At 37.6% G+C, this 23,746-nt stretch overlaps 2 protein-coding genes across 2 annotated transcripts in view; one reads left to right on the forward strand and one right to left on the reverse strand.

The window, feature by feature from the left end:
• pax7a (paired box 7a) overlaps positions 1–18,007 on the reverse strand; it is a 57,520-nt gene extending 39,513 nt beyond the window's left edge. The window contains exons 1-6 of the mRNA XM_031732717.2: positions 17,899–18,007; positions 10,648–10,721; positions 3,960–4,051; positions 2,517–2,752; positions 1,715–1,859; positions 1,176–1,304 (exon numbers count right to left, since the gene is read on the reverse strand). Of these exons, the coding sequence (XP_031588577.2) occupies positions 1,176–1,304; positions 1,715–1,859; positions 2,517–2,752; positions 3,960–4,051; positions 10,648–10,718 (673 nt within the window). The 5' untranslated portion in view covers positions 10,719–10,721; positions 17,899–18,007. The remainder of the gene's footprint in view (positions 1–1,175; positions 1,305–1,714; positions 1,860–2,516; positions 2,753–3,959; positions 4,052–10,647; positions 10,722–17,898) is intronic.
• Positions 18,008–18,105: 98 nt separating this feature from the next.
• Positions 18,106–21,653, forward strand: mrps16 (mitochondrial ribosomal protein S16). Its single transcript, XM_031732716.2, has 4 exons — positions 18,106–18,257; positions 18,441–18,471; positions 20,298–20,564; positions 21,093–21,653. The coding sequence occupies exons 2-4, from the start codon at positions 18,459–18,461 to the stop codon at positions 21,218–21,220; spliced, it is 408 nt and encodes a 135-aa protein (XP_031588576.1). The 5' UTR covers positions 18,106–18,257; positions 18,441–18,458; the 3' UTR covers positions 21,221–21,653.
• Positions 21,654–23,746: the final 2,093 nt, after the last annotated feature.

Below are 23,746 nucleotides of genomic sequence, written 5' to 3' on the forward strand. Positions count from 1 at the left end.
GAAAGAAAAAGAGACCGTTTTCACGCTATCACTTGATTCTTCTCCAACGGACCATTATATAAAATTACAAAACTATCTACCAGCGGGGCGTACTGAATAATTCATCTCCTTTTATGTCTCTTCTTGCCCTTTGTCCAAAGTTTTCTCTCTCTCTCTCTTTTTTTTAAACCAGGTTTTTGAATAAGAATGGACGGACCCATACTCTCCTTTTCGCTGCCCTGCTTTCCAGGATTTGCTTTTGTACATCGGACCCTTCACTTTATAAACCGCATCAATAGAGGGGAGGGGTTTTTTTGCTCGTAAAGTTCATCTTCAAGTTTGAAAAATTCTTCTTGGCCGTGCCTTTTTTTCTTTTTCTTTTGTGATAAAAAAAAATCTATTTAAACCCATTCAGACGTTTGATCATCTAAATAAGGTTTGGAGACCGCATTTCTCCCCCTATCATAGCCAAGCGCAAAGAAATAATAGAAAAAAAAAATCAAATATGGTGATAAAATCAGAAGATCGTGTTAAAAAATACCTGAAATTAAAATAAATTTCCCCATGATTCCACGGTCTAACAATTTCATAAATGATATACATAAAGCAAGCTACAAAAACGAATGTATCCTATATAACAGGATATACCAAAAACCCTTCAAAGTGCCTCATAAATACGGAAGACGCTGACAGCAAATACCTGCATCGCTTTATTTCCCCTCCTAGCAGCATCAGAGCAAATAATAATATGAACACTGATTTCCACTTTAACTGACAAGTGGTGAAATGTCGGTGAACTGACATCGATTGTGAAATGGGTCAACTGTCAGCTGTCGTTTAGAGGTCGTTAAATGAGTGAATGAATGAGGAGGAATTTGCTACACAAATTAATTTTCTGCAGTTAAATACCTTCTGCCAAGGCTCTCATAAATAATTGAGTGAATGAACAACTGCTGGCTCGGAGTTAAAAGCAGGAATAAATTCACTCCGTTTAGCTGCAGCTCGGGTGTGGGACAATTTCCCAAGAGGACGTGAAGTAGGAAGTCTATTTAAAACACTTGCTTCCTGATTACAAGGTTGAAATCTACTCTAAATAATAATAATAATAATAATAATAATAATAATAATAATAATAATAATGATTTCTTATTTCAGACATATACAAAAGGGCCATATATTTTCTGCTGTTAACTTACATTTATCACCGAGGATGCCATCGATGCTATGCTTTGTTTTCTTTTCTCCATCTTCATCCTTCTTATCACAGTCATCCTCGTCATCTTTTTTGCCAAATCGGGCCCTCAAAACGCGGCTGATGGAGCTCACTAATGGCAACAAAAAGGTAAACGGGTGATTAGCCCTAAAACCCATAAAAGAACCATAGTAATCCTATCATACATTTTTAGAAGGCTATACCACACAAAAATAGCACAGCAAAAAAAAAAAGAAAAAAAAGTTTTACATGAAGCAGCAGAAGCGCTAGGAAAATATTTTAAATGTGTTTTTCTGTATTAAAGGTAAGTAAAATTACACTGTAATACAATGATGGGAATTCACTATGGAGCACTGAAGCCACATTTCAGCGGGATGAGTTTTTTTTCTGGGTCAAACAGCTGAAGGTATGCCCTTTATTATCAGTAACTGAGGCTTAAAACATGTGGGATTCAAAGTGATGTTCATTCAGAAGTGATGCTGCAGTGTTCGCTGGTAGTAGGGAAAAAAAAGTGCAGCTTACCAGATGAAGCCTCACCTGAAGGAACTGTGCTTCTGTCGCACACCCCGTCCTTCAGCAGCTTATCCCGGATCTCCCAGCTGAACATGCCCGGGTTTTCTCTCTTGTACTCTTCGATCCGCTTCTCCACGTCAGGCGTTGCCACCTGCTTTAGGTTTGAAAAGGTGTAAAAAGGAGAGGGGGAAGACAAAAGAGGGAAAAAGAAGGAATTTCAGTTTTAACCGAGATGTGATGGTATTTTTGTTTTAGTCCCCGAAAGATCAACGAAAAGATAATACGAACGAAATATGGCAAACGAAACTCTAAATTATGCGTTTTAAAATGTATTATTATTTTTTTAGTCGGGATATAGGCTCATGTAGGCTAAGAAACAGAAAACTGGCTAATCAGTGAGACATTTTTACGTCACCCTATTCACAATTTTATAAAGCTAATAACCAAATATAAGAAAAGAAAAAGGTATAAAATATACCACAAATATATTGTGGTTAATCAATATAATATAATTATATCATTATAAAAAAGTAAATTTTTTTAGCTTTTATTTTGTGTCTTTTTAAAATTAATATTTGTATTTATTTTAGATCTTCATGAACCCCAGAAACATGTTACAGGTGTGTTACCCACCTTGAAGAAAATTATTATTATAATATTGCACTTCATCTGCAATAACAACACAAACATCAGATTTGAGTTCACTCAGGTGTCACGCGCCTTTTGCCACTCTACCTCACCACCCCTCCCCACCCTTCTCCTATCCTCGTGCTACTGTGACCCATTTCCTGGACCGTGAACCCCCACTCACCCTGGGCTTGCTGCCTCCTATGGCCCCGGGACGGATCGAGCCGGTCTCTTGGTACCGGCAGAGGATCTTGGAGACACAACCGTGAGAAACTCGCAGTTGTCGCGAGATTACGCAAGGTCGGATGCCGTGGTGGGCCATCTCCACTATCTTGTGTCGGATGTGATTTGGCAGGGGCCTCCCGTTGATGAACACTCCGCCAAGCTGGTTCACCCTACCCTGGCCCAGAGGCGTGGATACTGCGCCACAACAATAAACAATAAAAGTCTCAACAAACAGCACAAACAACACATCACGTTTCCTGTGGAGCTTTTGCTGTCTTCAGAGTAGACCAGGCTAAAATTTTACTATAGTCAAAAAGCTGCATATTTGTCATGTTCCTGACTTTTAATGGGACGCAGTTTACACACATTATCATATTATACATTTTCAAGAGAGCATCGTGCCAGATTCGTCCAGCCTCAGTCTGGCTGACAGGATGTTTGCAAGGCCACTTCAGGATCCAATTTCACATTCAAGAGACACTAAAGAGGGTGACACTTCTCACCTTGATTATTCCTAGTCATGCTGTACAAATATTGATGTGATCCTTTGAGCCATCTCTTTGCTGTGTGTATTATTGCCATTTCCAGCAGCCAGACACTTGAACAAATCCCGGAGCTCGAGTAACTTGCGAGCTACGTGGTTTTTGTACATTTCAGTCCAGAGCACTTGAGCACGAACTGGTTGTAAGGGGAAAACTGTTTCCATAAATGCATGCAAATACAAAATGATCTCCTTTTTTGTTTCTTCCCTCCCTTTCCCCCGCCGTATGTTCAGACGACTTGAGTGTGCTGGGCATCGAAGTTAAAAAAAATAAATAAATTACCAATTAGATTGCTTTTGTGTGTGTGTGTGTGTGTGTGTGTGTGTGTGTGTGTGTGTGTGTGTGTACGTGTGTGTGCAGCCATAAAAGTTAGAGCACTATAAATGCTACCCCCCCCCCAAAAAAAACCCCATAAAGTAGCTTTAATTAAAAAGAAACTCTACATTTAATAGTAAATTTAGAATATTTTTTATTTTAATGTAAGTGAAAAAAATAAAACAAAAGAAAAACGGATGCATTTGTCATTATAACATCCACCATAAACAATATTAGCAAGAAATATAATACGTTTGAAAATACATTCAATATAGAATAAATATAGTGTCATACAAAACACACAATTCAGTGTGACTCGACGCAGGAACATGAGGTTGGAGTACCGTTGACCATGACTTCGGGTTAACTTTCATCAGCACGGACTGGAAGCTCGTATTTGTCCACCCATCTTTTTATTCCCAGCATGCCGCCGATAACAAACTGTGCTCTGTGTCACTACCACGGTGAAAGCTGACAGAGCGAAGAGCCGACGATCTTTATCAGCTCGAGTTCAGATGTTTTACAGGTTTGGTCATTTTTCTTACCTTCCAGGGGGAAGCCGGTTCGGGGGTAGTTCTGGCCTGGCGCAGGGCGCACCATCCGAGGCACTGTTCCTGGTAAAGTAGCCATCCTGTAGCTACACAGACAAACACAAAACCTGGGTCTGCTCGAAACTGCTACTCTTAGAAAGTCCAAGCCAAAAAAATAAAAAATAAAATAAAATAAAATAAAAACCCGGAATGTAATCAAAATGCTGAAAACAAGATGCTCTGCTGCTGTCAAATCCCAATCCCAGGCGGAGAAACTGGACTAGCCCTTCTTCCACCGGGGGAAAAAATAAAAGTGATGCTTTCCTCTGCTGCGATAGATATGCCAAAGAGAGAGAGAGAGAGAATAAAGACAGCATCAAATAAAATTTAAAAAATCTCTACAAAAGAAAGTTTGCAAAAATGGATGATTTGCACCCAAAGTATCTGCAGTAGATAAAATGCAGTGTTATTCTTTTTCCCTTGGTGTAGTTTGGATTCAGTGTAATGTCTGCTGGCTGGTTGGAAGTAGTTTAAGTGGCCAACTTTCGTGCATGTCGTAGGAGGAGACAGCCGAGCGCTCCCATAGGCTCACTGTCCTTTCTTTTATGGATGAAAGAGAGTGGGTTTAGCCAGGAGCCGGCCGACCAATCAGAACAACACATTCCACTTTTAATCCACTGCTGCCTCTCTCATAAGAGCCCGTACACCCAAACCAGTTCAAAATGTTAATATATCTAAATGTTATTGTAAAGCCATCTTTTCAAAGTGTGGGGCTGCCTCCATCACACCCAGCTGTCTAACCCTGTGGAATATTATTTTTTTTTAAATTACAACTTTCCTTCCTTCTTTCTTTCTTTCCTTCTTTCTTTCTTTCCATATATAAAATATATATACATTTTAAAACACACGGAAGGCAAAGATAGAATTTCCCACATAGAAAAATTACGATTGTTACGTGAATAAAATAAATTGAAGCCTTTGAAATATTTACCATGTTATCATAATATTTACCTGTAAACAATCGGCTATTATTACATATTACAAATAAAAAATATGGAAAATCACATCAAATCATCATTAAAAATATCTAAATGAATTTAGTAAAACCATGTGTTCGATAGAGGTATCCATATGCAAAAGTTAGTCTTCTATTAATGCGCTGGTTTGAATTAAAAAAAAAAAAAAGACAGGAAAAAAAGTCGGGCCCAAAATAACGGAGTTAAGGACTGAAGGTGTGTTTTCTGAATGGACAAAGTGCGCTACAGCTTAGCGAGGGTTTGAGTGTGAGATGCTTTTGGCTTGTTAACCTTTCAATTAAGTAAATGTGCGCAACATGAACATCTAAAACGCTCCTATATAGCCTTTGTGGTAATTACAACATTTGGATCGACCCGCTATTGACGACAACAGGTTGACTTGACCCGCTGGAGTACGCACAAGCGTAATTGCTCAAAAGGTAATTGTTTAAAAAATAATGGGCTATGACTATTAAAGTGGAATAGAAAGAGCACATATGGCAGGAAAGAAGAGGTGCATGTGTCAACTCTGTGGGCCCACCGTGCATATAAAATTGTGTGACAATTGCCGTGGAAAACACTCCTGGTGGAAGGCAATTTCACAAATAATTTTAGCAACAATTAGGGAGTGTGGAGGGGTGAAATGGCGATTTCACATGCAGATGTGCCGGTGGGAAGGGATCTGGTATCATGCCGAATAGCTATGACCCTCACTCTCCCGCTTTGGTTTGCTTCACATGGGACAGAAAAGCACAAAGAGACCGCCTCACCCTCCTGGGAAGTCGCAAAGAGCACTGGATTAAGTCAAGCATCAATCATGTGAAATCCAAACAACAGCACATTTCTGCTACGGAAAGCGTGCTCTTTCACAAACATTTCCACCTCTCCGTTTCTCTCTCCGAAGCCACAACAGGTAGGCTTCACTGTGTTTCTGAAATCACACAGACACGCGAATAAAGCTAATAATCCCGCATTCCAAATATCATTGGTTCACCACCACCAAGTCTTGCCTCTGTTATGATAATTATTACAAGCCTGATAATAATTTGCTATGCAACTGTTTATAATTACACCCAAAAGAAAAGCTGTAGCAGTGTGCAGAAAAATTTACATTATCATGCATTTATGTGAGATGATGTTCAGGTTTTATTTGTTTATTTATTTTTAACTATACAGGTGTTTTTTTCCCCCTCTGGGTTATATCCTCACATTTTTTTTAATGTCACAATTTGCAGGCTCACAGTTACAATTTCCACCCAGTTAAAAGTTACACTGCCTTATGCATTGATAGCTTGCCAGGTTTATTTGTGCAAAAGGAACACGACAAGCTTGAAAAATAACACACAACTTTAGAGGTGAATAAAAAAGTGAAAGAAGCAGGTTTAATTCTGTATTGCACAAGAAGAGCTGTGAATCATATGAACAGAATCAGAGGTGTTGAAGAAAGATACTGATTTATATTTATTTATTATATATACACATATATACATATATATGTTTATGGCAGCTTTGATTTAATTTGACCTCTGGTGATACAGAAACTCTGTCACACTCTTTTGAGTATTTTTAATACTGATTTTCATATTAGTTTAAAATTATTATCAGCTGCCATAAATATGGCGGTAGCATGTCCACTAGTGGGCGACTGCCGCTTCACTATTTCTAACAAATGATTTATGATCAAAAAAGGGACAAAAGCAATTTCCTGAGAGCATCACGTTGCTCCAAACAACAATTTTGTAGCCCTAATGCATGCATGCATTATGTGTCTGAGCACAAGTGGAGTCTGACTCATGCTTGTCCTTGTCACACCCTAAACTTCATTTAGCCTGGTTGTTTCTGCAGGGTTTAGCACAGCTCATATAAGTAACTCTGTCACTTAAGTTTCCTTTCAGCGGCAGCAGACAGAAAAACACTTCCTCTCTCTCATGATATCGTCTCCAATCTTATCTTGATCAGGACCACTCTTCAAACACTTTCCTACATAGCCTCTCATTATTTGTGTTATGGCAATTACCAAAGTTTCTTTTTTGCTTGTAGGTGAAGACTCCCCCCCCCTCCCCCTCTCCTATCTACATGTATTCTCTCAACACACGGCATTTAGGTTTCACATTGAGGCACACAAAAGAGAAAACACCTTTGATGAGAGGCATCGCCAATTTAGGCTTTATCTGTTCCTGAGCTGAACAAAGTCGATATAAACATTATTGTTATTTAGATTTTAACAGTTCTTTTATCTTCCATTAGGTGAGTGTGGAGTGTGCTGAACACAGCAAACGGTGTGCTGAATATATTTAGATTTAGATGTTTTTTTCAATATCTGCTGCTCATTCTTTTGTTTTTTTAAAATTATGTCCCTGTTTATAAGGAACAAAAGAAACTTAAGACTCAAAATTTGGAAACTAAATAAGTAACGATTCATAGATTTACATTTCACACACAAAACATAAAGTTTTAGAAAAGTAATCTGAATTTTTAATAAAATATATATATAGTAAGATAAATCAAATATCCACTTATTTAAAAAAAAAACATTTGTTGCCATTCATAAATATAAAATTTGGGTCATTATCTCATAATTTTTACTTAGTAATATACATTTTCACAATATTTTCTCAATATTGAATGATTGTTCTCAGACATCTGGTAAATTGAAAGTCAAAATTTTGAGATAATAACCCAAACCTTTGATGCCTAACAAAAAAATGTTTTTAGTGGCGTGAACAAGCTTCCTTATATTTTGTTCTTTTTTTTTTTTTTAATAACCTTACATCTGTACAAATAGTCAGTACATGAACTCACTTGTCTCACTTGCATTCCACTTTAATGTATTTCATGCAAAATCTTCCTGAATATTAAATAAACTGCAACCCATAACATACAAAAAGGAAGTTGTTCATTGCATTAATATTGAATATTTTTACTACCACCATGTCTTCAATTCATGGTTCACTTCCACTGTGAGGCTCAAGGCTCTGGGGGTGGGGGGGGGTTCCTAATGAAACAGCGTGCTGCTTTGAGAGAGCTACACTTCCACTACTGCCTTGTTAACTTGAAACATTTTCACAGCAGAGTTATCCAAATGTGTAATCACTTCCTTATGGGAATTATTTTATCAGGATAGAGAGAGTATAAAATGCCTTCTAAGGAGGAGACTGGTGAAAAGCTTACGATGTGTTGTAACTGTAATTAAAGACAGCTGATGTGAGATATGCATCTCATTATGTGTGGCACAGGGAGGAGCTGTGAAAAGGCATGTAGGGTCTGACAAGGTGACATTTGGTTAATAAGGAGAGCAAGGAGGCAGCGATTCTTTAAACTCATTCAGAACAAATTAGCTAACATGTGAACTCGGTCTCATCCTGGCTCGATGCAAACAGTACATAGTGTGTATAAAAAATACAGAGACATGGTGAAATAGTGAAAGGTAAAAAGTAATCCAGTGAGTTTGGAAAAACAAACTTGCAAAAGAAAAACAGAAATAAATGTACAATCATGAAATAGCTATAGTGTGCAGAAGCCTTTTGTCTTTTGGAAATAGTCTTTTAAAGAAAAACTGACTCCCATCTTTGGAGGTTAAGAAGATTTTAGTGATGAGAACAAGGGAAAAAAATCTGTTAAAGCTGAAAAATTTTGCTTCGCTTCTCTACAAAATCAGTCTTTAGTTGATCTGTCTCTTATCTGTTCCAATAACCAGCCTCCTTTTGGGGCAAGCCAAAAGAAGTTGCTATGTGCTGCTTTAGAGCAAAAAGATATCAAACAACATCCTTTCCCTTCCTTGTTCCTCCCCATGCACTCACTCAGCGCTCACACACAATGTGTGGCAGGGCCAGAGGAAAAACAACATGTGTTACGTTGACATCTAAGTCTGGCGCCTGAATTATGAGTCATGGAGAAATCTATAACTCAACTGATGATCAAACACGGCTAAAGGCCACTTAGAGGGGGCAACTCTGTGGATTTACAGAGATCAGAGGACTTGGCAAGTGAGAAACAAAAGACGGTCCACCCTTGGTAAAAATGAGGCAACGCAATCAGATTTGACCAAGTTTTGAAGAACTGAAAGTGCGTGTTGCCGTCTTGTTGCAGCAGAATCAGCCGGCTGATTGGTTCTGCGGAAATTAGTGAGGTTTGCAGGTGACATCACACAAACGGGCGGTCTCAGCTGGATGGGTGCAGGTGGGTGCAAGGGTAGAAGCAGCGGGCTGGGGTTTGATCTGTGGCAGAGTGGGTGACATCCTGTCACTGCTCATTATAGTGTGAATTCTGTTTATCTTCAGTAACACCTTCACTTGGCACCAACAGCAAATCTAGTGATGTGACACAGTAGATAGAGGTCTGGAATAGAGAGAAATGAGTCCAAAACTAGTCTGATGGGTGGAGATGGTGCACAAAGACACACAATACAAAGTGATGAAATAAGAGGAATCTCACAACCAGGAAGCAACTGGAGACAAATAAGCATAAAATACAAGGCACATGATGAAGCGCTGATGATGACTGTTGTCTCCTCAAACCCTCAGAAAGTTCAACAGTGCTCCTTTATCCCCCTTAAACAATATGTTAGGAGACCTGTTGTCTTCATATCCCGAGGCTCTTATCGCCCCACAGCAGAGCCCACCTGCCCTCTTCTGTTTAACGCAACAGACAACCAATAAAGGAGTCCTCTCTGTTTTACTGTCAAACGAAATCACACTTCCATTTCGAATACACCCGTTTCTTTAACATCTGTTTATGTAAGGATGTTGTGAGAGTTTAATGCGATGCCTGCTACTCTGAGTTTTGCATAAACAAGGTACCATGTCATAGCCAACCGCTGATCTCATGTCTTTGATCATTTGCCTCAGACCTGCACAAACGCATTGAGATAATGCAACATTTTAAATGGTGTATAACTTGTCATGGCCGCCTACGATGTCCCTAAGATAAGGCTGCTCTTGGTTTAGTGTCAGTATCCTCGGAGAAGGGCATTTTTACAGTTGCACACTGAGAAATCTCTGCGTTGCTACTGGGTGTTCAATAAACAGGTTACACAAACACCTAAATGTGGAAGATCACAGACGAACAGATTTCCCTGAAGCATGCGTGAACATGTCTGCTACTAAATCAGTCAACTGGCATTTTGGAAGAATTTGTCCTTGATGATATTCGTCACTTGCCTCAAAATCCCTTCAAAGGTTTGACTAGAACACATCCAGAGGGGCTTTTCTATTGATTAGAAAGTTGTTTATTGATCTAATTAAACTAAAATTCACTTTTTTGAGCTGAAACTAAATTAATTTGTGATCTGTCCAGCACATTAAATGTAAGGGAAATCTCATAAGAACTACTGTTCGACCGATCTCAACAGACAGATGGTTAAAAATGTAAAAACAAGAAATGCAGACACTAAAAAGGTGCTACAGCTCTCTTTTCATGTTGTAATAACAACACTGGACAGGAAAAGTAGTCTTAAACCTTCAGTGAGTTTGCTGTAAAGGAATACTGTGGGTTGCTGGCATCATTTCATTACAGTGGCCAGTGTTACAATCCATTTTACACGACCAGAAATGCTCTGTGTGTGTTGTACTTCTGTGTGTGTGTGTGTGTGTGAGTGTGTGTGTGTGTGGCATGTGATAGGACCAAAAAGCTTGGGTATCACGCTCTGATGTGCATGCCAAATCCACTTGTCCTCTCACACAACCTACCAGTGTGGCTCTGCCGTTTCAGCTCTGCCAACAGAGGTCCGGGGAGAGCAGCAGCACAGGAAGCAGGTCATGACCTGTTATAGCAGAAATCACAATGTGATGCGCTGACTGAATATGTAATATTATCTTCAATCAGCCGTATCCATTTCTAGTGGCTTTTTTATAATGTAACTATAACAGTTGATTAAGTCGTCTTTTTGTTTCTTAATAAGCTAAAGCATATCTATTAAAGTAAATGTTCACAGTTTTTACCCTGATGCCAAGGTGCATGCACAATAGAACTCTACAAAAGACAAGTAGCCAAAAATATGTGTGTCTTTCCAAGATATGACCACAGAAAGTTTAAAAAAAGGAAGCAAAAATGTTAATTAAACAACTCTCAGAGATTTGGGGATGTATGCTCCAGATGTGATTGCTGGATCAGGTCTGTGCTGCAGGATTATTCACTTTCTTTACTGAAATAAAACCATATAATGTAAATGTAAAAATTCTTAACAGTAAAACTGTTAGGAAAATATATTATGTGATATCGAATTAGTTTGTAGTCATCACACTTTCATAAATAAAATGTTTTAGTATTATAGCAATTTAAGATGAATCTAATTATAAAATATATAATGCATACCGAATGTTTAGTCTGTAACAATCCCTCATATGCAGTATATATACATAATCCGATTCTCTACTGCAACTATATTTGTTATAGGGTAAAACAAACAATATCTTATGCGCTACTTTTCTACAATCAGTGTTTACTCTGACAGAGCCACTTGGTCTAAATATGTTGTTAAGGCCATCAAAAAGCAATTTTCTTACTGGAAACTGAAAATGTTTTTGTCTATTCATATTTCTTCTACATGGCCACAAGGCCAAAGTTTATTTTTATTTTGCACAAGACTGCCTATGAGAAATAATCTTTGAGAAATTGTCTTGGTGAAAGCGGATGTTTACAATGAGCTGATCATGCAGGCATACACTGGATGGTATATGATTATCCTGCGATTTTTCTGTTTGTAAAATGTCTTCAATTCTGTTTTTTTAAAAGAATAAATAGGAAATAAAAATGTGTTAAATCTCGAAGTCTCAATCTGTAGCTTATTGATCGAAACTGGTGTTATCAGTGCCCAAATGAGTTAACATATCACCTTATTTTACATGATTTTTTTTAGTCCATCTACCCACTTTCTTTCCACATTATCCAATTAAGGGTCACAGAGGGGATGGAGTCTATAGCTACTATAGGGTAAGAGGCGGGATACATGCTGGACAGGTCGCCAGTCAGTCTGTTAGGGAGACAAAATCTTTTAGAATCACCAGTTACCCTGACTGCATGTTTTTGGACTTTGGGAGGAAGTGAGAGAGAACCCAGTGAGAAACACAGGGAAAACATGAAAACTCAACAAAGACAGACGCCCCATTGCTGCCCCATTTTTATTAGTTCATGTAACAAAATGTCAGATTTCTTTAGAGGTTTTTAGACTTTAAATATGAGAAATAATGCTACATGTCCCTTTTGATTTCAGTTAAGGTGGTATTAAAGTGGTAATAATTCTACTCACGCTGTATCAGTTAAACATTAATTCACTTCTAAAGAAAATTACATAAACATGCAATATGTTAACTGAACTCCGAATCAGCGTTAGTGTCTTCTTATTGCACATTATTTATTTTTTAAAATTACATTTATAAGTATAGTGTCACGCTGCCATTTTAGGTTGTAACAAGCAACTAGTTACCTTCACAAATTCAGTAGTACAATTACTGATTTAAAAAAAAACTTTGTCTTTTACCTTGTGCTAAACCTCTATAGTGAATAAATTAATGTTATTAGCTTGAATTTCCAACCAAAGTTTTCTCTCCATCTGTATGCCTATGTGAACATAGACTACACGCAACCCACTGCACTCATAGTGTCACAGGCTTGTCACAGGTTTGTTGCAGATTTACATAAACGTAAATGAAACACAAACTGAACAACTGCACCAAGAACTCTCAGTCTGAGGAAATACACATCATATTTCAGCTAATGTTCATATAGTTTTCTCCCAGAAACTTCAAATCTCACGGATACGTCCACCAAGCTTGTTGCAATAGTAACAGACAACTGAACAAAATAGCAAACAATCAGTTGTTGGCTATCATCCCCATCCTCGGATTTTCTATGACCAACTTGTAACTGTCTCCTGAGCCTGATTGGGGATTTATGGTCGAATCTTAGTGTCGGTTTGCTTAGCTATTTGCCTATTCAGAGAAGGGGATTGCGTAAATTCATTCTAAATGAGCAATGAACAACAACCAATGACAGAGATGCACTTGTGTGACCCAGCACAAAGCGCTGACACTGCTGATGCTACACGTAGATGGAATGCTGATTGGTTGGTCCCCACAAAGAGTAGGTAGCAATAAAAACTAAGATAAAAGTGACAGACAAGAAGCACCAAAAATGCCTGCAACACCAAACCAAACAGAATAGCCCGTGTTTGACAACACACACATCCAACATGCACAGGTGGGTCTACAACGCTCTACGTAGCACCTACAGACAAGTACTACACCATCAGGTGCTTGACTCTCCTCATATAAACTCTTTAATTTCAGGATCTTGAAAAGAAAGCGATTGGACTTCTTTAAGTTTCTTGGAAATGTTTCACCTCTCACCCGAGAAGCATCTTTAGCATTAAAACTGAAAAAGCTTCTCATTCGGAAGGAAAAACTCCCTTTTTTCAGGAAGAAACCTCCAGCAGAACCTGACTTAGGGAGAAGCAGCCATCTGTTGTGACTGGCCGGGGGTGAGAGGAAACAGAAGAGTGCAGAGAGAAACAAGACAAAAAACAAATTGCAGCAGAGAGAGTTGGAGTTTAATAACTGCTAATGATTAAATACAGTAGTGGTGTTTAAACACAGAGAGCAAAAAGAGATGAGTGCAGAAGAAAGAGTACATCATGGGAAGCTCCCAGCAGCCTAGGCTATTGCAGTGTAACTAAGGGATGATTCAGGGTCACCTGATCCAGCCCAAAGTATAAGCTTTATCAAAAAGGAAAGATTTAAGCCTAATCTTAAAAGTAAAGAGAGTCTCTGTCTCCCAAATTCAAAATGGGAACTGGTTCCATAGAAGAGAGGCCTTATAGTTGAAAGCTCTGCCTCCCATTTTACTTTAGAAACCCTATAAACCACAAATAAGCCAGCAGTCTATTTCATTTTATAGTATGGATATCAGATGGAAACCAATCATAAAGCATAAGAAATTTATGCAGTGACAACGTATGTTAAAATAACAATAAAAAAAAAAAATCATCCAAAACAGGAAAGAGCCAGAATCTCAAAACGTTCTGGCTAGTACAATTTTTAACATTTACATAACTTAATCTACATAATAGTTTTAAAGTGCTGCGCTTGTGTTGGGCCAAATCAAAATGACTGCAATAAAGTCCAAGTCAAAATATGTTTTACACTCTTCTTTGCTTTGCTTGAAAAAGACCAGGGCATTATTTTGGAGCGAATGTAATTGTAATAGAAAACATTTAGTGAGAACAAAAATGAACGATAAATGCAAGAATTAGGGTAACACCCTATTTTTCACAAGAAACAAGTTAGAGCATTCAATATTTTATTGACTTAGGCAGACAAACACATTCCCCCCGATTTCAAAGAACACAGAACATCTTTTCTTTAATCTGTGGCTGTGAGAGTTGACAAATATTAGAAAAAAGAAACAGAAAATGAAAAGGTCTCTTTGTTAGTGAAGATATAAGCAATGCGTCCTTTTTGCATGCAATCACAATTAGTCTCAGTACAACCATCTGAAAGATCCTTCTGGAAAAAGGAGATCACTTGACCCCCCATCTGTGACAAAATCATGTCTTTCCATTAGGTGCTCTCTGCAACCATAACATCTATCTCCGCTCAAGAAGGACACAGATGCTTAAAAAAGCAGAGGAAATCACAAAGAGCTGACAGTCTAGAAGTCACACGGTGCATGTGATTCAAAAGGTCCATTATTCTGACTAACCACACTGATCAATCTTATGAATATGAACGTAAAGCTGCCAAGTTTAAAATATCATTCTTAATCTTAAGTTACATGCACATTTTCTTTAATGCTCAGTAGGGACAGCATAACATGCACACTATTAATTTGCTTTAACACGAGAAACTGCTGCATCTCCATCTGTCTCCTTCAAAATACCTCCACCTCAAGATAATACTCCCTACTTTAAATTACGAACTATGTCAAACACCAACTAGGGAACAAAGAGGGAACTAAGTGTCTTTGAATGTCCCTCCAGCACATTAGTAGTCTTAAAAAGAAACCTGACACAAAGTCAGGAAAATAAAGGACCTATGAGGTATCCTAGACGGTAGGATTAAGTCATGCTTATTGATTAAAACATGTCTATCCAGCTATATTTTGTTCTAAAAAATATTTTTCTTTCTATTAACATGCAATATTTGTTTAAGTTAGGGATGGTATATATCAGATATAGCAATGATGTCATGATATGACATTTTTATATCGCTATATCAAACAACCTTAATATTGAAATGATAACATCACACAGTTGCTCCATCATGTGAATCTCCCATTCTACCACATCCCAAAGGTGCTCTATTAGACTGAGATCTGGTGACTGTGGAGGCCATTTGAGTGCAGTGAACTCAATGTCATGTTCAAGAAAACTCACCAGCCATCACTGGATAATTTCTCTTTTTAAGGACAGTTCTCTGTAAACCCTAAAGATTGTTTGTGTGGGAAAATCCCAGCAGATCAGTAATTTATGGAATACTCAGACCAGCCCATCTGGCATTGACAAATGCCATCATGTTCAAAGTCACTTAAATCACCTTTCTTCCAACTCAATTTGAATTTCAGCAGGGTTTTCTGCCATGGGACTGGCTATTTGCATTAACAAGCAATTGAACAAGTGTGTCTATTTCAGTGGTGGGTGAGTGTCTATCCAGTCCAATACTGGAAATTTGTCTTTGAGTGTGAGACATTTAGTGAATAAAGTTGAAATGTAAAAATCATCTAGTACTGTAGTGTTTCAAATAGTCAAAAACATTCTAGTCTGAGGTTATGAATTAAGATCGATTTTTCTAATTTTTCTACTCATGTAAACAATTATGCCAAAAGATGTATCCTGTTCTTGATGCAAATAATATGAATTTTAACTCAACTTATGGTTATATTGCATAGAAAAAGCATGTTTTTTTTCTTTTTGCAATTCTAATGTAAATATTGCCTATACATTGTACATAAAGGCAGGCGCTTTTGTAAGGGCTCAACGTGAAAGCTAAGTTTTGAGTACACTAGTAGGGTCTTCTTTATAATCAAATTAAATCCAGACATGTATGGCTTAAACAACTGGAGCAGCCTCTTTCATTTAAAGCAGACTCCTCTTGCTTTCTTCCTAGTAAAATATCTGGTCATCTGAGCGTCTCTAACTGAACTGTCACAGATGATTAGAGGACGAACAACTCGTCTTGGTATCCCAAAGAGCATGGGGTCCTCACGAGAGAGTGAGCCACAACTAGAATCAATGTCACCGTTCAGATAATCATGCATTGCCGATTCACCATGTAAGATGCATTTTGTTTGCTGCCTAACTGTGTAAAGCCTCTATTCATTTTCAGATTTTTACACAGAAGGAAAAAAACATGGTCATTCAGTAATGATACAAATTCCAATGATGGGTGTTGACGAGAAAGGGTTTTAAGTGTTGAAATTATTTCTGTGACAAACCAAAATCACAAAACTTTCAAATCTTTTTAAACTAATATGCTTGTAATATTGTTATTCTGTCAAATTAAAGAATTAGGGGTTATGATGATGATGATAAATTAAGTCAGTTAGATAGTTATATACGTTTTCAACACAGTATACCATTAAATGGTTTTCATTTTTGGAACTCTGGAGAGCATTGTCTTCATTTACTTGTAAAATATTTTGCAGCATACACAGATGTAATGCTTCATGCATGAATGATACCTAGTTTGATTCATTCTTGTACGTAGGATTTTTGAGAGCAAAATGTGGCATATAAAAAATTTAAAAAACAAGCAAACGAAAAACATATTCTTGAGTAACGTCTCTTTTAACCGATTGCGGGCTCTGAGTGTTGCAGCGATAGTTGGACATTTGCAGAATTACAAACAAGGGCCCATCTCTTTTTGTGTGTCTTCGGTGACCTCTCCTCACATGTGTGTCACACACACTCGCAGAAAAACAAGCCTTACACAACAGGAGTGTGAAATCACCATGTTCCGAGACCAGCAGTGGCGGGGGAGCAGTTGGGCGACGGGTAGCCAGAAAACTTGGGACACGTCAGGCAAAGCAATGACCCCCCCAAATTCATGATCACTCTCAGGAACTCTGCCATGAGGTCAGCAGTACAAAACTCATTTGAAACTCAAAGTGCTGCTCATGCAAGACGTGTTAAGTGGAAATTACAGGCAGGATGAGAAGAATTACATGACTCGCAATGACGTTGCACCCAGAGAGCGTTACTTTGAGTGATAGATGGTAATATTTACCAACTCATAATCATAAATGAAATGGCTGGTATTGTCAATATTCATTCAGGTTCAATTGGCTATTCATTTAGGTGTATTCACAGTTGATGTAGGCCTATTCATCCCCTGAATAGAATGAATATAATTAATACAGAGCACGAAGCTCTAAAATCTGTGTTTTATTTATTGATAAAAGCAGCAAAAGCATTGAGAATTTGAGTACTTTCCCTGAGTACAATTTTGTGGTCATTTTTTGGTTCCATTGAATTACACTTTACATTTGTAGTGCCTATAATTTAGAATCAGAATCATAATATCTTTATTGTAGAAATTATGTGCCAGTCCTGCGGCATTGAAAAGAACAAACAAACAAAAAAAAAATAGACAAAAAATGAATATGACTATAAGGAAGAGAAAAAAGGTAAAAAATATACATAAAATAATTAACACAATACCATCTACTGCAATTAACGAGCAAGGTGGTATTTAATATCCTGTGAGAGTAATATTGCATACTGTTTGAAAGTTGTAAGATGCAAAATGGACAATGTTTAGAAAGTAATTGTTAAAAAATAAATATATATTAGCTTGAATAAGCAATGTGATGCATGTATGTATGATGTTTTATGTCTGATGTCGACTTTTACTGTCATAAAGATTATTACGACTTCTGCCTCTCCCTTAAGTGACCGGTCGTAAATGACTTGCATTAAAAACATTCATGGATGTATAATTACTTACATTGCCGTTCTAGAGGCACTTTACAGGCTGTCGTTTCCCCAGAAGACTCAGGAAAAACTGCAGTCTGATACATGAACTCACCTACTATCTTTAGTTTTCTTGCACAGCTTGTGCGGGCCTTCTGTAGACGGTGGTTCAGCAGACAGCAATGCAACTCCGCCATCTAGCGTCCCGGGGATGAAATTACGCCGCCGTACGTAACTTCCTGTTAAAACATGGCGGCGCCCTAAAGGAAAGTCACACTGTTTCTCCGGGGAAAAACATACGCTTCTTATCGTTTAATACATCATCTGTGCAAGGAGTTAAAAAGCGGCGGGATCTGAAAAGATTTGTCTTTACATCCTACAGCATCCTCTGAGGTAAGTTTTGCTTATTTTTATTTTTCAAACCCATCGCTCTTAAAACGGGAGAGCCTGTGCAAAGTCAGGTTATCTTCGGATGTACGTTTAATGATTTTTTCAGGATTAATAACAGCTCATGTGTTATTTATAAAATATAGCTATTTACACTTTGTTTTAAATGTGACTCTTTGTCTATTGCAGGATATTTCCGCAGACACCATGGTACATTTATGTGAGTATCCAAGTCTTAACAGGCTTTTTCCCCCCATTGTTGTGGTCAGTAGGAAATCGACCCTATAATTCTCACCCTCATACCTTTTTTTTTTTTTAGGTATACAGCTTATTAATGCAAATCTCTAATATGCCAGTCACGTGGCAGAAACTGTATCCATGTGGGCATATAGACCTGTTCAAACCAAGCATCAGAATGTGGAAGAATGTGGCATGGGTGTTGGTGCCAGACGGGCTGTTCTGAGTATTTTGGGGGGGATTTTCCTACACAGCCATCCACAGGGTTTACAGAGAAAGAGAAAATATCCAGTGAATGGCATTCAGAGGAGAATGGCCACACTTCTTTGAGCTGGTAGGAAGGCAACAGTAACTCAAACAACCACTCACGACAACCAAAATGTGTAGAAGAATGTGTGTAATGTAAAACACATTGAACCTTGAAGCAGATGGGCCAGAGCAGCAGCAGATCACACTGATTCCCATTTACTCTTAGCTAAAAACAGGAATCTGAAGCTACACTTCACACGGACTCACCAAAATTGGAAAATATAAGATTTGGGTTTAGAATTTGTTGTAAACAACATGAAAACACTGATCCATCCTGCCTTGTATCAATGGCTTTTGGTGATGGTGGAATTGTGTGGGAGACATTTTCTCAGCTCACTTTCAGGCCCCTTTGTACCAAGTGAGCATCATTTAAATGCCAGTGTACCTGAATATTGTTGTTGATCGTGCCCATCCCTTTAAGACCACAGTGTACCCATCTTCTGATTGCTCAGACTCACTTTGGGGCAAAGCTCAGATCCTCTCAAACTAGTTTCTTGAGCATGACAATGAGTTCACTGTAGTCAAATTTGCGCAATTTGCGATTTGCGTCATAGATTGCAGTTTTATCAGCTGCAATAAAGATAAAAAGTAACGAAAGAAAAAGTTACACAAAGTCTTAAAAAACTATACAAACTACAACTGCAAAACTGAGTAGTGCAATTAGTGTAACACAATTGCTTATGTTCAAAATTATTTTGACAGCATACCAGTATGTATCTTTTTTTGTTTGTTTTTTAAATATCACTCTTATTGTCAGAGTATATGAGAACATTACACTTTTTAGTTGGCAGCATGCTGTCGTGGTGGTTAGCACTGTTGTCTCACAGCAAGAATGTCCTAAGTTTGACCAGAGCCTTTCTATGTTCTCCACATGTTTGAGTGGGTACGCCGACTTCCTCCCACAGTCCAAAGACATGCACTTAGTGGGGTTGATTAAATGCAAGCAAAGTCATGCAAAGCTTATTAATATGAATAATACTAAGAAAAGAAATCGTGGTTTACTGTTCAATTCTTCTTCTTTTTCCTTCGAACAATCAGAAATTATCCAATTAAAATGAACGTAAAATGCATAAAGAACTAAATCCTTTCACATAAGAAGCAGTACTGGGCTATATTTGCCTCTAAAACAGGTTAATCTTAGTTAGAACATTTAGTATAAGTAGAGTTTATGTGCAGGGCAGGAGCAGAGATTGTTTCACGAAAAAGGGGAAAAGCAATGGATTCAACAAAACCTGAATACATAGCAAAAATAAAGTGCAAGAGAACTTTTCAAATTTAGTCTTCCCATTGCTTCAGATTGTTTAATAAAGTAATTTTGTTTAAGGCAGCAAAGGCGTTGACAACAGTGGGTGCTAAGTAAGATTTAAATTTGTTTCTGCATTTGGTGGGTGAACGCCTGTAATAGTATAACATATACTTACATATGTGGCTATGTAACAATAAAGAAAGTCATATTTTCCTGTCTTTGACAATGCTTTTGATGCTTATTTTCTTCTTTAGCATCACTCCTACTAAAGAAGTACCATGGAGGTCACGTTGTGATTCGATTGGCTCTTGCGGGCCACAAACAGGCTAACAGACCCTTCTATCGCATTGTGGCAGCTTACAACAAAAGGGCAAGAGATGGTAAATATATCGAGCAGCTGGGTTCCTACGACCCGCTTCCGAACATCTACAACGAGAAACTTGTCAGTTTCAATTTCGACCGAATCAAGTATTGGATTGGATGTGGAGCACACCCTACAAAGCCGGTTGCCAAACTCCTGGGTGTGTATTTGCTGCATAAACGTGTTCTTTTGAGGTCTTTGAAAATCACTGGGAAATTTTTATTGTCATTCTGTTCCTGAGAACTGGTTTACTCCTGATTTTTTTTTTTTGAAGGCATCTACACCTATTCGGCAATATTTATTTAGCATTTTATTTCTTTTTCTTCACAGGGATTTGTAATCTTTAATTGCTTTGCACACACTGTAAATTACGACTTTTGCACTGTGATGTGTTTGCTGTGCCCTCAGATGACATTGGCATCAATAGATTGTAGAAACACAGATTGCACACATCAAGGGTATATTGTGGTTAGAAGAAACATCAAATGTCGACTCGACTAAAGTAAATTCCTACTGAAAACACCAAGTGAAAATTGTCAGTATTTAGATAATACTATCCCTTTTTTATTATCCTTTTTTTAAAATCATTATCCTTAAGTTAAAAAAGATGTTAGGACATTTACCTGTCTGCTCTGTATTGTTTGAAATGCTTATTGTGAATGTTGACGTCTTCACCTATCTTCTGTAGGGTTGGCTGGATTTTTCCCTCTTCACCCCATGACAATAACAGAGGCAGAGCGTCAAAGAGCCCAAATGGAGACAGAAACAGAGGAATCTCCGAAAGAGGGACAGAAGCAGGCTGAAGCTGAGAGTTAAAGCTGTGGACTTTGCGTGACCATCCAGTTCCAATTGTTGCCACAATTATTTAGAAAAATAACTCACTGATTTGACTTGCTGTGTGAACTGTTCATGGAAACTCAAAATATGTCATATTGTAGCTTTGACTCTGTCAGTAGCTTCTTCATGTGATTAATTTTTGATCAGATGCTTCATAAAATTGCATCTTTTTCTTTAATACAGTCATATTATTTTAGACAGCAGCAGTTTGCATATGGTGTTTTATGAGAACTAATTAAAGTATTTCAATATAACTGCATCTGTTTGGGGTTTAGTTACAGATTGTATTTATTATCCTGTGTCTTAACAAAGACCTTTATAGCTTATTCACGCTAACAAAGCATTTTTAATGAAAATCAGTTTGTTTTGTTTACTTTGAAATGGATTCATAAATATTGAAATCATTCCTTCCTTCTTTGGTCAGTGTTCATTCTTCTTTTCTCATCCTTTGTGTATTTGAATATGCACACAATCAGTTGTGTCAAATAGAAAGTAATAAAAAATTGGGTGCGTTTGTTAGCATGATTGCTGCCAGAGTTCCCACCCCTGTGTTTGCCGACTGTGTCATGACACTTTATGGTTTGGAACACATGTCACGTAAAACCACGCTCTGTTTTTGGAACCACTTTGCAGCAGTCCTTTTTCTGTTTTAAATTAAACAGCATAGCAACAGTTTCTTACTCAATATTTACAGATCAAATTCAGATATCATTGGATTTATACGTGCAACACTGACTTGTATTATTACTTACAGAGCACAGCAAAGCCCACGCTCATCATCTTTTGTGACATAAACACTACAATTTGTAGATATAGTCGCTATTCTTTGTTTTAAAAAAAAATCAAAGGACCGCCATTAATGATGTAACCGGACCAAATTTAAATACAGTTCATAATAAGCCAGTGACTTTTTTACCAGGATGTTTAAACAGCTGCTTATTCTGCGTGTCGCATGCTAAGACTTTAATGTTTTTCTTATCTGGGATAGGTCAATACCGCACCACCACTATGGCATGCGTCAGTCAGGCAGTGATAAGAATACTGATGCGAGTTAATACCCACTTGACAACGCCCAGGTGACCATTTGAAAATACAGCATAAACAATTCCACAACTTAAAGTATTGCGGTTTTTGATATTGCTTGACTTCCTTCGGGACTGCGGAATAAAAGTGACCTGGTTGAGCCACAGGGCAACCTGTGTAACGATGAATTATTGTTCTTAATTAAAACAGTTGAAACAAAAAGTGCAGTCTTCCATGACATATCAAACAAAAATATTTGTTATTGAGTAGTGTTTCAGAAATGATTTTCTAAAAGCAAACAGAGGTGTGGACTAAATGTCTTATGGCGTTAAACTCAGAAACTATTGTGTTCAATCTCATCGCAGTTCTTTTATTCTTGCTGCTATTGAGATCCATTTTTAATCGAGGTATCATGTTTACCTTTCTATTTTTAAAAAGGCTTTATTCCTTCATTTAAACATCCTATCTATAAGTCTCATTTATCACATTTCTAAAGAGTAAAGAGTTAGTCATGCTCACCATCATGTGCTGAGTGTCAAAAGAGAGTTAAAGTAAATCTTAAAAACAAGGACTATATAAGACTAGTTGCCAAATGCAGTAAAAAAAACAGCTAATTTTAATAGCTGTTCTAATACAACAGTCCATTTCTCTTAATAATCACTTCATAACTTAAATTTACATGATGTAACTACCACCAGTTGATTTTCTGTAAAATCCTTAATCATGATGGATAAACAGCGGGAATATAAACTTGCTATTCTAGAAGACACTAAACATACAGAAGTCTAAAGCTTTTAGTGATCAGTGAGTCTATAAAGGTGCTAAATAAATGTGAACACATACAGTATATGCACTGATATAGTGTTATGTACATAACACATAACTCGAAACAAGTGGGTTTTTAAAGCAAATTTAAAAGAATTTATCTTGTTAAATATTTTTCTGTCCTTTGACAGTACATAGGAACATTCATTTGAAAACAATAAATGTATATTCAATGACACTAAACAGTGGTTAGCAGTGTAGCATTGGCTACATACCCAATGCTGGTTTAAAAAAAAGAAAAGAAAATCACATCTATCCAAACCCAGCCTCACCCACCTACACCTTGTTGACCTCACTTGAGTCACTTTTCTGGACTTTTGTAAGTATCATATACAGGGTGTGAGTTCCAAGGAACTTCATAAATGATTGTAATGCCATACCACAGTACATAAAAAAGTTTGCTTAGGGAGGGGACAATCAGTAACAGCCTAAGCTGACCAGTTGATCACTGATGAGACATACAGTGGATCCGGTACTAACAGGTAAGTGTTTATGGGGCTTGCAAGTGCAGACAGGAACATAGCTATAAAATAATAGACAATTTAGACAGGATATTGTAAGAAGTATACTGCCAATCTGAAAATTACACAGCACGTAAAAACAGTCTGCCTACATGCATTTATGGAGTAAAAGACATTATAGAGCTTGAAATATCTC

The sequence above is a fragment of the Oreochromis aureus genome, linkage group 5, assembly GCF_013358895.1.
Source record: "Oreochromis aureus strain Israel breed Guangdong linkage group 5, ZZ_aureus, whole genome shotgun sequence".
In the NCBI taxonomy this organism is placed as follows: Eukaryota; Metazoa; Chordata; class Actinopteri; order Cichliformes; family Cichlidae; genus Oreochromis; species Oreochromis aureus.

Coding starts and splice junctions, on each gene's coding strand:
- mrps16 (XM_031732716.2), top strand. Junction 20,565..21,092: donor GCCGGTTGCCAAACTCCTGG/GTGTGTATTTGC, acceptor TATCTTCTGTAG/GGTTGGCTGGATTTTTCCCT.